General features: G+C 31.2%; 1 protein-coding gene across 1 annotated transcript; it reads right to left on the bottom strand.

Annotated features, from left to right (window-relative positions):
* Positions 1-1,798: 1,798 nt before the first annotated feature.
* LOC115703176 (probable receptor-like protein kinase At1g49730) lies at positions 1,799-6,078 on the bottom strand. The gene is made up of 9 exons (XM_030630696.2): positions 5,731-6,078; positions 4,500-5,060; positions 3,939-4,226; positions 3,568-3,829; positions 3,432-3,484; positions 3,144-3,211; positions 2,936-3,025; positions 2,705-2,789; positions 1,799-2,621 (listed from the first exon to the last, which is right to left on the bottom strand). Exons 1-9 carry the CDS (start codon positions 5,807-5,809, stop codon positions 2,077-2,079), a joined length of 2,031 nt encoding a protein of 676 aa, XP_030486556.2. The 5' UTR covers positions 5,810-6,078; the 3' UTR covers positions 1,799-2,076.
* Positions 6,079-13,375: the final 7,297 nt, after the last annotated feature.

Raw genomic sequence — 13,375 nt, 5'->3', positions numbered from 1 at the left:
TTAGTGTTTTTACAAGAAAAAGATAAAAAAGTTCCTCCCTCTTAGATAGTGAAAGTGTAGAGATAAATAAGACTCATATTGCAAATCAGTATAAAAAATTTAACCAAAAATTATTTTATTTCTACTTATTCTTTTTAAAAAAACTCTTCACCCAAATCAAGAGACATGTCGAAAATTGCCAGTTAAGTTGTTCCAACCAAGAAAGACATGGGAGTTGATGGGCTAAGTAAAGCTTGAGTCGAGTTAAGTAAAATAGCTTGACTACCTATAAAGATCTCCCACTGCACACTTTTTATATACCTGTTTCCATTAGAAGCTACATGCTATCGCATATGTTTGCAATTAGCTTAGCTGAAGTTCTTAGCCTAATAAATAGTAGTGCTATTAAGTACCACTTAAAGGTGACACTTTGTAAATAATTAACGATATTTTATAATAGTTTTTAAATTAAATTATGTGAGACTCAATATTTAATTACATCAATAGTAATAAAATATTACTACTAATATATTTTGACATTTCTCCTAATAAACTTTAGAATGAATAGGATTTTTACAAAAAAAAAAAAAAATACTAATCTTTTTCTAGAATTATAATTCTTTTAAAATAATTTATTTATGTAGCTATGCTTTTTGTGTATGTATTTTTATAATTTTAGATTCTTGAATTGTACTATATTAGCATCACACTAATACTCTATCAGCAAGTTGGTTTTTTTTTTTTCTTAAATAATGAATATATTTTAAAGGTGCATTTAAAATGATTTTTATACTTCAGGAAAAAAAAATTCTCAAGACAAAACTTTAGAAAAGTGATGAGAAAAAAGTTCTTATTTATTCTAAACTATAATAAGGCTTTCTAATATTATAAGAAAATTTGATTTTCTATACTTAAAAAACCTTCATATTTTATTCTTAAACCAATACATTTCAAACTAAAAAATATGACACTTTTATTTAAAACTTAAAAATACCCCTCTCATAACTCAACCCCATTTTTTCCCAACCTGCATATGCATCGGACCCGTCGGACCCCCCCATCGGACCCGTCGGACCCCGTCGGACCCCCCCAGCTTTCAAGCATCAGACCCCATCCCCCCCGTCGGACCCCCCCATCGGACCCCAACCCCATTTTTAGCCCAACTCGCAAGCATCGGACCCCCCATCGGGGTGCCCATCGGACCCTTGGTTTTTTTTTTTTTTTTGGTTTTCGGTTTGGTGGAGATCGAGATCCCTTCGTGGATCTCCGTGGTGGTCACAACGGGTTCGGTCGGTCAAGAGTGGATGGGGGCGGTCAAGAGTGGGTGGGTGCGATCTAGGGTGGGTGAGTGCGGTCTAGCGTCGGTGGGTGGGTGCAGTCTAGCGTCGGTGGGTGCGGTGGTGCTCGATCGGCGTTTTGGGTGGAACGCCGGTGGTTCGGTTGGATTTGGGTGGTGCTTTCTTAGTTTGGTTTTGGGTTTGCTTTAAGAGAGAAAGGAGGAAGAGAGAGAGATGGTTGAGAATAATTAGAGAGGTATTTTAGGGTTTAGGAAAAAGTGATCATATTTTTCAATAGTTATAAGTATTAGTTTAAAAAATTAATTTAAGTATAAAAGATGGATATAAATTCAAATTTCCCTTATAATGACAGGAGAAAAAAAATGCTTGCTTTGACTTGTAATGAGAATCAAGATAATAACATCCAGCGTGCCTGCATGGTCTTTTTGGTGTAAAATGTAGTGTTAAACGTGTAATCATTCAGGTATGAAATTCATCAAAACATTGAGAACAAATTGTTTGATTGTACCAATACAACAAACTAAAGCAAACCAATTATATTTGATATCTCCAAAATGTTAGCACAAAAAAGATAACTTGTACAGCTTTCTCACTTTTCACAAGGCAGGTATAATATAACTCTCATCAATTCCCTTGAACAGGTTATTGAAAGACAAAAAATTGCAAACTCCATGTTCTTCTTATCTTAACTTTGAAAAATCGAAAGAAGGTTGATCTGATCTAATGGTGTCAACTAAGAGTTAGTTTTAAGTGTTCCCATTTCCATAAACAAGTGTTGAGAGTCTCTGAATTGTTGAATTTAAACAGATAAAATGTTAGGTGGAGATTGTGGAGAACCGTTTTCAAGTAAGAAGCTTCGGCTACAATAGGATCTCGATGTACTTGAAGAAGAAGCAAGACATCTCCCATCGCCGCTGTAGAACATGTTATCATTCCTTTGTGTTTTGCCTTTACTTGTTCTCGGTCTTCCTTCAGTTCCATCATACTCTTCGTCTTCAAGAGCTTCTGCAAATCCACTATCCATGGGGTCTGAACTTTCATATAACATCCTTAAGACCTGTTTAATTGAAGGCCTTGCCCAGCCTTCCTTTTGGGTGCACCATCTCACTATTGAAGCAATTGTTTGAAGCTGGTCTGAATCAAAAGCACCTTGTATCCTTGGATCAATCAGATCAGATAGCCTTGATTCTGGTACCTGGTGTATTTGTGACCACTCAACCAAATTCTTGCAATTATGTACTGCTCGTCTTCCAGTCACTATTTCCAGTAGTAACACGCCATAGCTATAGACATCGCTTTTCTCAGTCAGCTCTTGAGTGACTACATACTCCGGGTCCATATATCCTAGAGTCATTACACATTTATCACTCCTTACCACAGAATATAAAGCTTTCATATTTAAGGAGCAACATTTTTTTTCATCTAACCTGGAGTTCCCCGAACTTCGGTGTTTACAGGTTCAAAGGAAATAGAACCATCTATCGATGCATGTGCAAGGCCAAAATCTGCAACCTGGAAGAAAATAACAGAAATAAACTATATTCAAAAGAAAACAATCCGAATTAATAGGAAAAAGTTCATTCATTTTCATTTTTAGCACAAAATGCACAAACGGAAAGAACAAATTGTTATTCATATGCCTTCGATCGACATGCTACCTTGGCAACAAAATTCCCATCTAGTAAAATGTTGCTGGACTTAATGTCTCTGTGGCACAGAGGAGGATTGCAATAGAAATGGAGGTACTCCTGCAGGTCAGCAAAACAGATAGGAAATTAAAGATGTGTATCGCCATTAAGTGAAGGAAGATTTTCAAAAACTTTACAATCACATTTATCCAGAAGTAAGCATGATTCCAAGAATTACCAGAGCATTAGCTACATCAATTGCAATTTGCATACGTCTTTCCCAACTTAGGGGAGTTCTATTTGGAGCTGCAGACAGATCAGAACATAATCACCGTAAGTTATGGCAACCAAAGTGCATAATTTCAAAAAAAGGGAAAGTGGGAAGTAATTAAATAAGTTCATTTAACATTCCCAAATAACTCATTTTAAGATTTCGTTTTGTATGTCAGTAAACTATGAACGATATAAACAATCCCTCCCCTCTTTACACCCTAAGCAATTAGAATCAAGAACTGAAGAAGCATACAATGAAGATGATCCTTCAAGCTACCATTTGCCATGTACTCATACATAAGAAACCTGTCATGATAAAAATTAAACATTTAACTTCACAGCTGAATCACAAGGTCAACAAACAGAAGTTTAGACAGAGAAGGATCAACCTCTCGTTTTTATCAATGCAAAAACCACGCAAGGCAACAAGATGACGATGATGTAGTCTAGCAAGAAGCTCTATTTCCTGGCAGAACTCATCTTCCCCTTGCTCTGAAACTTCGTTCATTTGCTTTACTGCTGCCACTAAGCCATCATTAAAATGGGCTTTGTACACAGTTCCAAATCCTCCTTGTCCAATCATTGTATTGAAGTTTTCCGTTGCCTTCTTTATCTCCTTATAACTGAATTTTCTAAACATTGATGAAGGCCCTGCATGTTAATTTATCACGTTACCATCCTAAAACAAATAATCTGTTTTCTTTCTCTAATCATTGTTAGCAGCAAGAAGCATATAACCAAGAGAAACCAAGAATTACACCTTCCTGTAATTTCCGTGCAGGACGAGGAGGATGGAATGACTTTGAAGATGTCTTGTCCATATTTTCACAGTCCTCCAGTTCTTTTCTTTTTCTACGGATAAGAAATAACAAGACCGCAAGCATCATAACAGCAATGACTGCTACTGCTATGAAAATACCAGGAATTAGTGTAAGGTGGTAAGAATGATGGTGTTGGTTTAGGGGAGCTGCTGTCAAGTTCTGGCTTGGATTATCAGCAACTATTGGAGTTGGAGAAGCTCCTGGTGTGATTAATGGTGGAGATGGCCCTAAACAATCAACAAAATTCCAATAATAGTTGGAAATATCTTGTCATCAGATTATACAAGAAATTTGAGTGAATTTAACAAAACAATGAATGAACATTATGAAACACCAAAGCTTAATGGATGATTCACAGATCAACCTACAATTTAGAACATCATGTTAATTCAAGACACATTATAAACTCATTTGAAAAGTAAAAACATGCTAAACAATGGCCATGGAATAGAAACAGAAATCCAACATGTAGTAAATATAAATTCATTTATGTTCCAAACCTATAATAGCTGGAGGAATATTGAGCTCCTGAACTCCGAAAAAACAGCGTGCAATGTCAACAGCTGATGTATTATCAACTTGACTGGCAAGGCTAGTAAAAGTAGCATCACGGCAAGTGCTCACTGTCAAATTATTTACCGTTCCTACCAGATGACGAAGGTATGAAATGCCAGAGTTTAAACAAGTGTGGCATCTACTTTCCTCTGAAAGTGGTACCTTGCAATTTTGTGCAACATCTGAAAATTTTGGTGACTGCAGCATCTGAGCCATTGTTGTTCGGCCCATACAGTCATAATTAACTAGAACCTTTGTTCCAAATCCACAAAAAGCCGATGCATTACGAGAAACTCCATGTAGTTCCAATGTTCGCGATATGGACTGAAGACAGGTATCAGATAAGTCTGAAGGAACCCCTAGGTTGCCAGTTTCATTCGCGTAGCGAGCAATAGAAACTGCAATGAATGCATTTATATAGCGGCAACATTTCCCTCTGTCGTCTGGGTTTGAGCATAAAGAGGCTACCAGAGTAAAGTTTGATCCACTCAAATCTAAAGGACACTCTGCAAAGCAGGTTTTAAGGTTAATAATGAACAATGCAAAACAAGATTATATAATAGAAGTACTTATGTCAAACTAAGCACATTACTAAACTAAGGTCATGGGTCCAAGCAATCACCATTTGAGCTAGAAGTAGTACTATGTTATAAAGGAAAATGCACTAACTAAATGAGAAAATGGGATAGAACTTAAAGACATTAATTCCTCCACATTAATAAATATATTTCTGTAGATTTCAGAAAATCAAAATGCAATAACTAAAGATGTTCTTACATAGATTTGAACATGCCCTTTAATAACTTAAAAAACAAAATATACTCCACCAAGCAATACCCAGTTCCACATAACTGCATAAGCAATATGCTCTGATAAAAAGGGGGTCATAGAACCCACAAAGCCAAAGATTAATGTACATTTTGATGCCCACTAACTCTTAAGACAAATTTAATGCTAAATGAATAAAAGGAGCAATCAAAATAAAGGGCATAAGCTTGTGCTCCAAAAACAAAAGGGCAAAGAGATGAAACAGGAAATGAAGGAAAGTTTAAATCTTTAAATTACAACTAAACCCAGAATAGGATTAAAATGAGGTAAATGAGGAAACAATAATAAATAAATACAACTTATTGAGTAATTAAAAACAAAGAAAAGTAAAATGGGAAAGAGACCAACCTGCCATTGTTACAGGAACTAGGTGCATACCCAAAAACGAGACAAGACCCAACAGAGAGGCGAGACCGTAGACCGCCATGGTCGAGACAAATAGGGAAAATTTCAGTGACCCAGATAGAAAAAGAGACTGAAGAAATGTGGGTCAATAATGGAATATAAGAATGCGTGCGAATTAGAAGTAGAGAAGAGCAACTGTTACTGAACAACTAGCCAAATATTGCTTTGAGAGAGAGACTTTTAGTTAGTTTTTCTTTGGGAAGAGAGAGAGAGTGAGAGTTCAAGCAAGAAAGAACCTGTGCTTGAGGTTGAAGAAACTGTTTTTATTTTTTTTAATAATTTGTGGCATAAATATTTTTATGCAAATAAATATCTAAATTTAATTTTTTGTCGGTAATAATACTTAAGATATATTTTTATAACTCCAGTATCTATTCACGTGTTAATTGATATATTTAAAAACTAATTTTTTTAAGAAATTAAAAAATTTGAATGACTTCAACCGATTGCTATGTGAGTAATTTATTTTACACTTAACAGTTAGGTAAGAGAAGTTCTATAATTATACCTTAAGTATTATTATCGCCAAAAATTAAACTTAGTTATTTATTTATAACTGAGAGTTAAACTTAAGTATTTATACCGTAAATTACTCTCATTTTTACTATATGTTATTGGTTGTTTTTACAATTCACCCCTTCCACTCTCTACCGAATTTTTTTGTATATACAATACGCTATAATTATTTAAAATATCTTATAAAATTTTAAGAAATTCAGAATAATTTATAATATAGAGAACAATGTTCAAACTATTTATTTCACACACATATAAAATAAAATAATTGTAATACACTATTTGAACTATATTTTCAACGTATTAAAAGTACGTGACCATGAAAAATAAATTAACTAAAATATTATTTCACATACCAAAATAAATAAAGGACATCCAAAGTGCATTGTAAAATTTTTTTTATATTAATTTTATTGGTTTTATTATTAAATAAATATAGAGGTTTTTTTTTTTTTCAATTGAAATGGACCCTATTGAATTCATATTCATAAACTGGTTTCTAAATTTGTATAATTTGATAGCACATCAACTCGATACAAGGGGACCCCAATTCCTCTCTAGTGAACTTTAACAAGGATTGGATTTGGTATACTTTACTCATTAAATACAATACTCACTAATATTTTGTATAGTGTTTAAATTTATTTCAACTCAAACAAACCTTTTATCACTATTACTGGCAAAGTGTAATATGAATTTGATGATAAATGGAATAAATTGAAGAAAGAAACACAAAAATGCAATAATGGATTTTGGGGAACATTTTTTGATGGAATGGAATGGAATTGAATGAATCCATGTCTAATGTTGTTGACTTTACTGAAAATTTTGGTTTGATTGAGTGAGTGAGTGAGTAGTAGCATGTGAAGTTGCTGCACAGGGGATTCCCAAGGTGGGTCCCACATTTGGTTCTTCTATTCATGGTGGGTCCCACATTTTTATTTATACATACAAAAAAAACCCAAGCATGTCTGTACTCTCTTCTGTATAGCCACGGGCTTGTTTTGGAACTAATGTATTGTCTGGTTGTCCAAATTATGGACACACCCAATTAACTAATATATATAAAAGGTATTATTGGTGTAGCAATTTCTTATATAACTTAATAAAATAATTTTTAAAAAATATTGTTAACGAATTATAAACTGTCACCTATAAAAAAATATTAGACATTATTATATCTAATAACAATGCGTATATATTCAAAATAAATGAAAAAAAAGGAAAAGAAATAATTTTTAAAAAATATTACTAACGAATTATAAACTGTCAACTATAAAAGATATTAGACATTACTATATCTAATAACAATGCGTATATATTCAAAAATAAATGAAGAAAAAAGGAAAAGAAATATGCAACATTATATATTTTTAGAATTCCGTAGATATTTTATCATTAAATATTAAGTCATTATTACGTGATATTTTTTTTATTGGTATATTAAAACTAACTTTTTTAAAAAAATAAAAATAAAAAAATTGTAACTTAAGTTAAGCAGGAATTGCCTGTGGCAATTTACTTAACATCTAACAATTAGATACCTACATAAATTCTAAAATTATAACATAAGTATTAATACTGTCAAAAATTAAACTTAAATATATATTAATAACTATGAGTTATATTTAAGTATTTATATCATAAATTACACATAAAATAATGAGAGCTCTTATTTTGGTGAGGAGTTTTCTTTTTGCACACTAATAGTTTTATGTTTTTGGTGAAAGAAAGAATAATAAGATGGATAATTAGTACAAGTTAGTAGTTATTAGTGTGTGTTTGAGTATAGATAGGTATATATAGTGATAAAAATGTTTGTTTGTACTTTTGTTTGGAGTGTGTTTAGGTTGTGAATTGTGATGGATTCTTTGAATTGTTGACAGAAATCATTAGAGCTTTTATCTCTTTTTATTCGTAGTGTGTCTCATTTGTCAGTGAATGGTCGTACGTAAATTATACACAATTGACAAAACACACACTACCAATAAAGACTTGTGTACTGTAAATTAGTTTGACTCGTGTAAATTATAAATTTTTTATGATTTTATATTATTTGGGTAAATATATGTTTTTTTATTATTATTTTATAGAAAAAATTTAATAAGAGGTTGAAAAATACGTGACAATTAAATTTTTTTTTTTTATTTTAAGCGTGTATATATTACACAATGTATAATTTGAGACTCGAACTCAAGACCTCTAATACATACACCTTCTTATGGCCACTTGAGCTAACCTCTTATGGTTATGTGACAATTAAATAATACTAGTTGGTTATCCTTAAGAATAATTAGAAGAGGGTAATTAGAAATCAAAATCTTCTGTTAAAAAATTGTGTTCCATAGTGCATTAGACCAATTTTATTGTGACACATCAATTAATTTAAGCATTTTAAGGAAAAAAAAACTGTATGAATGATTAATTTTTTAATAAATAAAAAATTAATTGACGTGTCAAACTTAGATTGATTTAACACAATACGACATACAAATTTTTAACAGGAGATCTTGATTCGGTAATTAAATACTCTTTCGGTAAGATAACCAACTACTTCATACTATTTTTTTTTATATATTCTTTTAAAAAATGTCGAATAAAATATATATTTTTTTTATAATAATTTATATTTTTACAAACATATACTTTTTTTTTAGGATTATTTCACAAAAACAACAAAAATATAATTTCACGGAATTTTAAACATTTTTTATGATTTTTTTAATTTTATTTACAGAAAATACGATATTTCTATATTGTACTCTTATTAATTTATTGTTATTTTTTTGTTATCTATATGCTATTTTTTGTTGTTGTTTTGATATTATTTAGATGTTATTTTCATGTTACTTTTATGTAATTTTTTTGATGTTTTCGTGTCGTTTTTATGAAAAACCGTAAAAATATCAAAAAAATTCTTTAAACGTAAAAATGTAATATTTTTTTACAAAAAATAGTGCCTTTTGTAATTATCCTTTTTTTTACGTATGCAAATGTATCTCTTAAACCCTATAAAAATAAAAATTTCTCTTTTTTGTAGTTTGATTAGGATTCTAACTCTCAAATTTCGATATATACTAAATCATGCTCTCTGAAATTTTCACATTGTTAAAAATTCTCTCGAATTATTGAAATTGTTAGATTCAAATTTTTTTGTCTAATTATACTAACATAAGTCTGACGTGTATGAACTTTCATATAGAGCACAATTTGGTATTTATTAAAGTTTAGGAAGCACGAATTTGTAGATATTAAAATTTGAGGGCACGATTTAGTACATGGACAATCGTAAAATTGAACGAAATTAGACAAAAGTCTTTGAATTCTCAACAATTTAATTGTTTTGGAAAATTTTTTAACGGTTAGAAAAGTTCGGAAGACATAATTTGATACATGTCAAAGTTTGAAAAGGCAAAACTCCTAATTAGCTTTTTTTTTATTATTTAAATTAGTTGTTATAAAGTGTACAAATTAAGAGATTTAACAGCTAATAACTCAATAATTAATAAATAAAAAAATTTAAAAGTATGGAAAAATAAAATTAACACAATTTATAAAAATATTGGAAAATAAAAAAATGTCACAAATATGATAATTTTAAGGGGAAATTAAAAATATAAAAACCACAATAAAATACCATAAATAAATTTTTAAGAATAATTACCACCGAGAAAGTTATTGGGGCATCAATCACCATTGAAAATTTGTTGAAAAAATTGTCGGAGTTGTCATTAACGTTTGAAATGTTATCGAAAGTCACCAAAAAAATGTGTTAGAGTTGTTGTCGTCACTGAAGTTAGACATCAGAATCATCACCCGAGTTGGACTTAAGAATGTAACACAAAGACACTAGTTACTGTTGACCCTAAGAAATGGCCAACATCAGCTCGCTAGACTGGCGAGATGATTAATAAGTTTAAGTAAATAATTTAGAGAGACACAAAATTTATAGTAGTTCACTTTTCATATCGCGATGGTAATAGAGCTACGTCTATTTCAAGTTTTTATTTTTAAGAATTACAGAAAAAGACTAAGTGTTTACTTGCCAGATAGGTATCGTCCTGATCCAGTGAAGTTTAAATGATATTCAGACTGTACCAAGTCCATCTCGTTGTTGGGAATGATGGCCTGAAGTAAAGTTGTACATTCGGGCGGCCCGACCCGACCTGACCCGACTCATTTTTATAAAAGCACACTTTTCTTATGTGAGACTGGCCTGGCCTATTTTATAAAACGGGTTGGGCTAGGCCTGGCCCATATTTTCAAAGTAAGCCCAGCCCGACCCATAAGCACAAATGACCGGACTCGTGCTGTGCCTAAATGGGCTAGCCCGTTTTTTATAAAATGACCAACTCATATTTATTAAATGGGCCTAAACGGGCCTATAAAAAATTGCTATTTTTTTTTACTTTTCATATTAGTTTCTATATTTTAAAGCACGAATACATTATTTCAATTAAAATTAGCTTCAAAATCACAACAAAAAAAAAAAAATAAAAAAAAAGCTACAATTATTTTGGGGACTCAACGATATTTAAGGCTTGAGACATAGTTTAACAAGTATAAAATTTATGCTTTCAGATAAAGAGTGAATAGTGGTTACCCTCTTCAAAAAAAAAAAAAAATAGTGGTTACCTACGAGGGTTGACTTTTAGAACTATAAGATTATTGAGCTCAAATTTATAATAATTAGATTATGAATTAACTTTTACTAGTAAAGTCAATGGTACTATTAGACCAAGACAATTAAAAGGGTAAAGCGAAAATTGTATTCCTGAGACACGATTTTTACTGCAAGCATCTATCATTATTATAGCAAAGTTTTAATCTTGAAAAGGTTATCAAATTCATAGAGATTGTGTCAAGTATCATTAATTAGACATCATTCATCTCTATTCCACGTATGATATTGTCCGCTTTGGGATTGAACTCTCACGATTTTGTTCTTGGACACCTTCCAAAAAAGTAGGGGTGTTCACAAAGTATCCGATCCAATCCAATCCGCACGATCCAATCCAATCCAATCCGCAAAATGCGGATATCCGCACTTGTGCGGATTGGATTGGATTAAAAAATCCAAAATCCGCACTTGTGCGGATTGGATGTTGTTTGACCTCAAAAAGTAACCGATCCAATCCAATCCGCACTTAATTATATATATTTTTAAAAAATTATAATATATAATATATATTAATCAAAACAAGACACAAACTTCTAATTTCTTAATCTTTTTTTAGTAATATATTGAGTTGGTACATTTTATTTATTTTATAATAAAAAACACAAGAAAAATAATTCTTATTCACATAGACACATACACATAAATTTAAATATATGTATACTAGCTTATTATTTTAGTAAGAGATACATATATATTTTAGTGTAAATCTAAAGATAAGTACATATACATTGATATATAAATATATATATATTGGTTTGATTTGTATATAAATTAGAGATAGAAATAGATTATTATTGGAGATTAAAAAACAATAGTCTTTTTTTAATTTTTTTTCTATGAAATATTAAATAATTTATTATTAAAAAAATAACCGATCCAAAATAACCGATCCAATCCGCACTATTGCGGATTGGATTGGATTGGATTTAAACTCTTATGCGGATCGGATTGGATCCAAAATATGAAATCCGCACTTAGTGCGGATTGGATGTTGTTTGACCAAAAAAGTGCGGATTGGATCGGATGAACACCCCTACAAAAAAGCCTCATACTAATAGAAATATGTCCATCTTTATATACCCGTGATTCTTTTCATTTCTAGCCAATGTAGAACTTTGTTTGCATTTCCAACAAACCTCTCTTCAAACACAGGATTATATAGCCTCCCCTCAAATGATCTTCCATCTTACACCGCTGTTATCACAAACAGAACATACGTTGCCTGACCTTCATTGTCAAGAAGACTTTCAACACAAGACACCAAACAAGATCTCTAATCTGTCCACTTTCTACTAACTAGTGTACTTTCCTCTAATGCATTGGAGAGCACGTCTCATGATATTGTCCGCTTTGAGTTTAAGCCCTCACGATTTTATTTTTGGGCACTTTCCCAAAAAGCCTAATACCAATAGAGATATGTCCATGATTCTTCCCATTCTAGTTAATATGGGACTTTATTTACATTTCCAACAGATTAATTATTAAATTTTACTAATTTCTTACGCTTTTAAGTCTTAAGAATAAAATAATAAAATGAGACAAAATGAGAAAGAAAAGTAAACAATTTAACTCAAAGTGTATATAAACTTAAAGCATTGATTTTTTAATCCAAACAATGAATATAAGTTTATTAATTCTAATGTAATGTTTTCGTCTCTCTTGAATGATTATATAATTAACTTAATAAATTAATAAAATATCTCTATTCAATATTAATCAATAATTAACCACTATGATTCTCTTTAGCAAGTAACATTAGTTTAGTATGTACATACATAAATGTATATTTGTTTTCATATTTACATTGCCTAACATTGTTTGCTTGCCATAAATATGTTGAATTGAGATTTCTTTGCGTAAGATTAGTTATTAAATAGTTGTAATGAGTGGAAAGTGTGCTCTCTTTTGTGATTGGAAATAAAAGGAAAAAACTGTGTTTGTGTGTTAGAATATATATATTGTGTGCTCACTTTTTGAGAATTCCAATCCACGCCAATACGAATTGCTTTAAATGAAGCAAAAAGTTTTCAATTTGTTATTATATATTGCGTGCAAGGGATCAATTTACCACTTATCTCATTCCCCCATTAATACATAGCATATATACATATGAGCATTGCTATTGGGCACCAGTGGTGCCTAGCACCTTCTAAATGTGTCGACTTGCAATTGGCTAGCGATACTCTATAAAAATTATTATATTAAACTATATGAGACCCGATACTTAATTGCACCAATAGCGATATTGACACGTAGGAGGGTGCTAGACACCAGTAATGCCCTTTAGCATTTCTCATATACATATATATACACCTAACACTATTTCTATCTATTTATGTGAATCTCCTCCTAATTATTGTCATTCTACTAATTATAAGTACATTAACGAAC

The sequence above is a fragment of the Cannabis sativa genome, chromosome X, assembly GCF_029168945.1.
Source record: "Cannabis sativa cultivar Pink pepper isolate KNU-18-1 chromosome X, ASM2916894v1, whole genome shotgun sequence".
NCBI classification, from domain to species: Eukaryota; Viridiplantae; Streptophyta; class Magnoliopsida; order Rosales; family Cannabaceae; genus Cannabis; species Cannabis sativa.
Note: the sequence above shows the minus strand (reverse complement) of the source record. Positions and strands in the feature narration are given on the sequence as shown.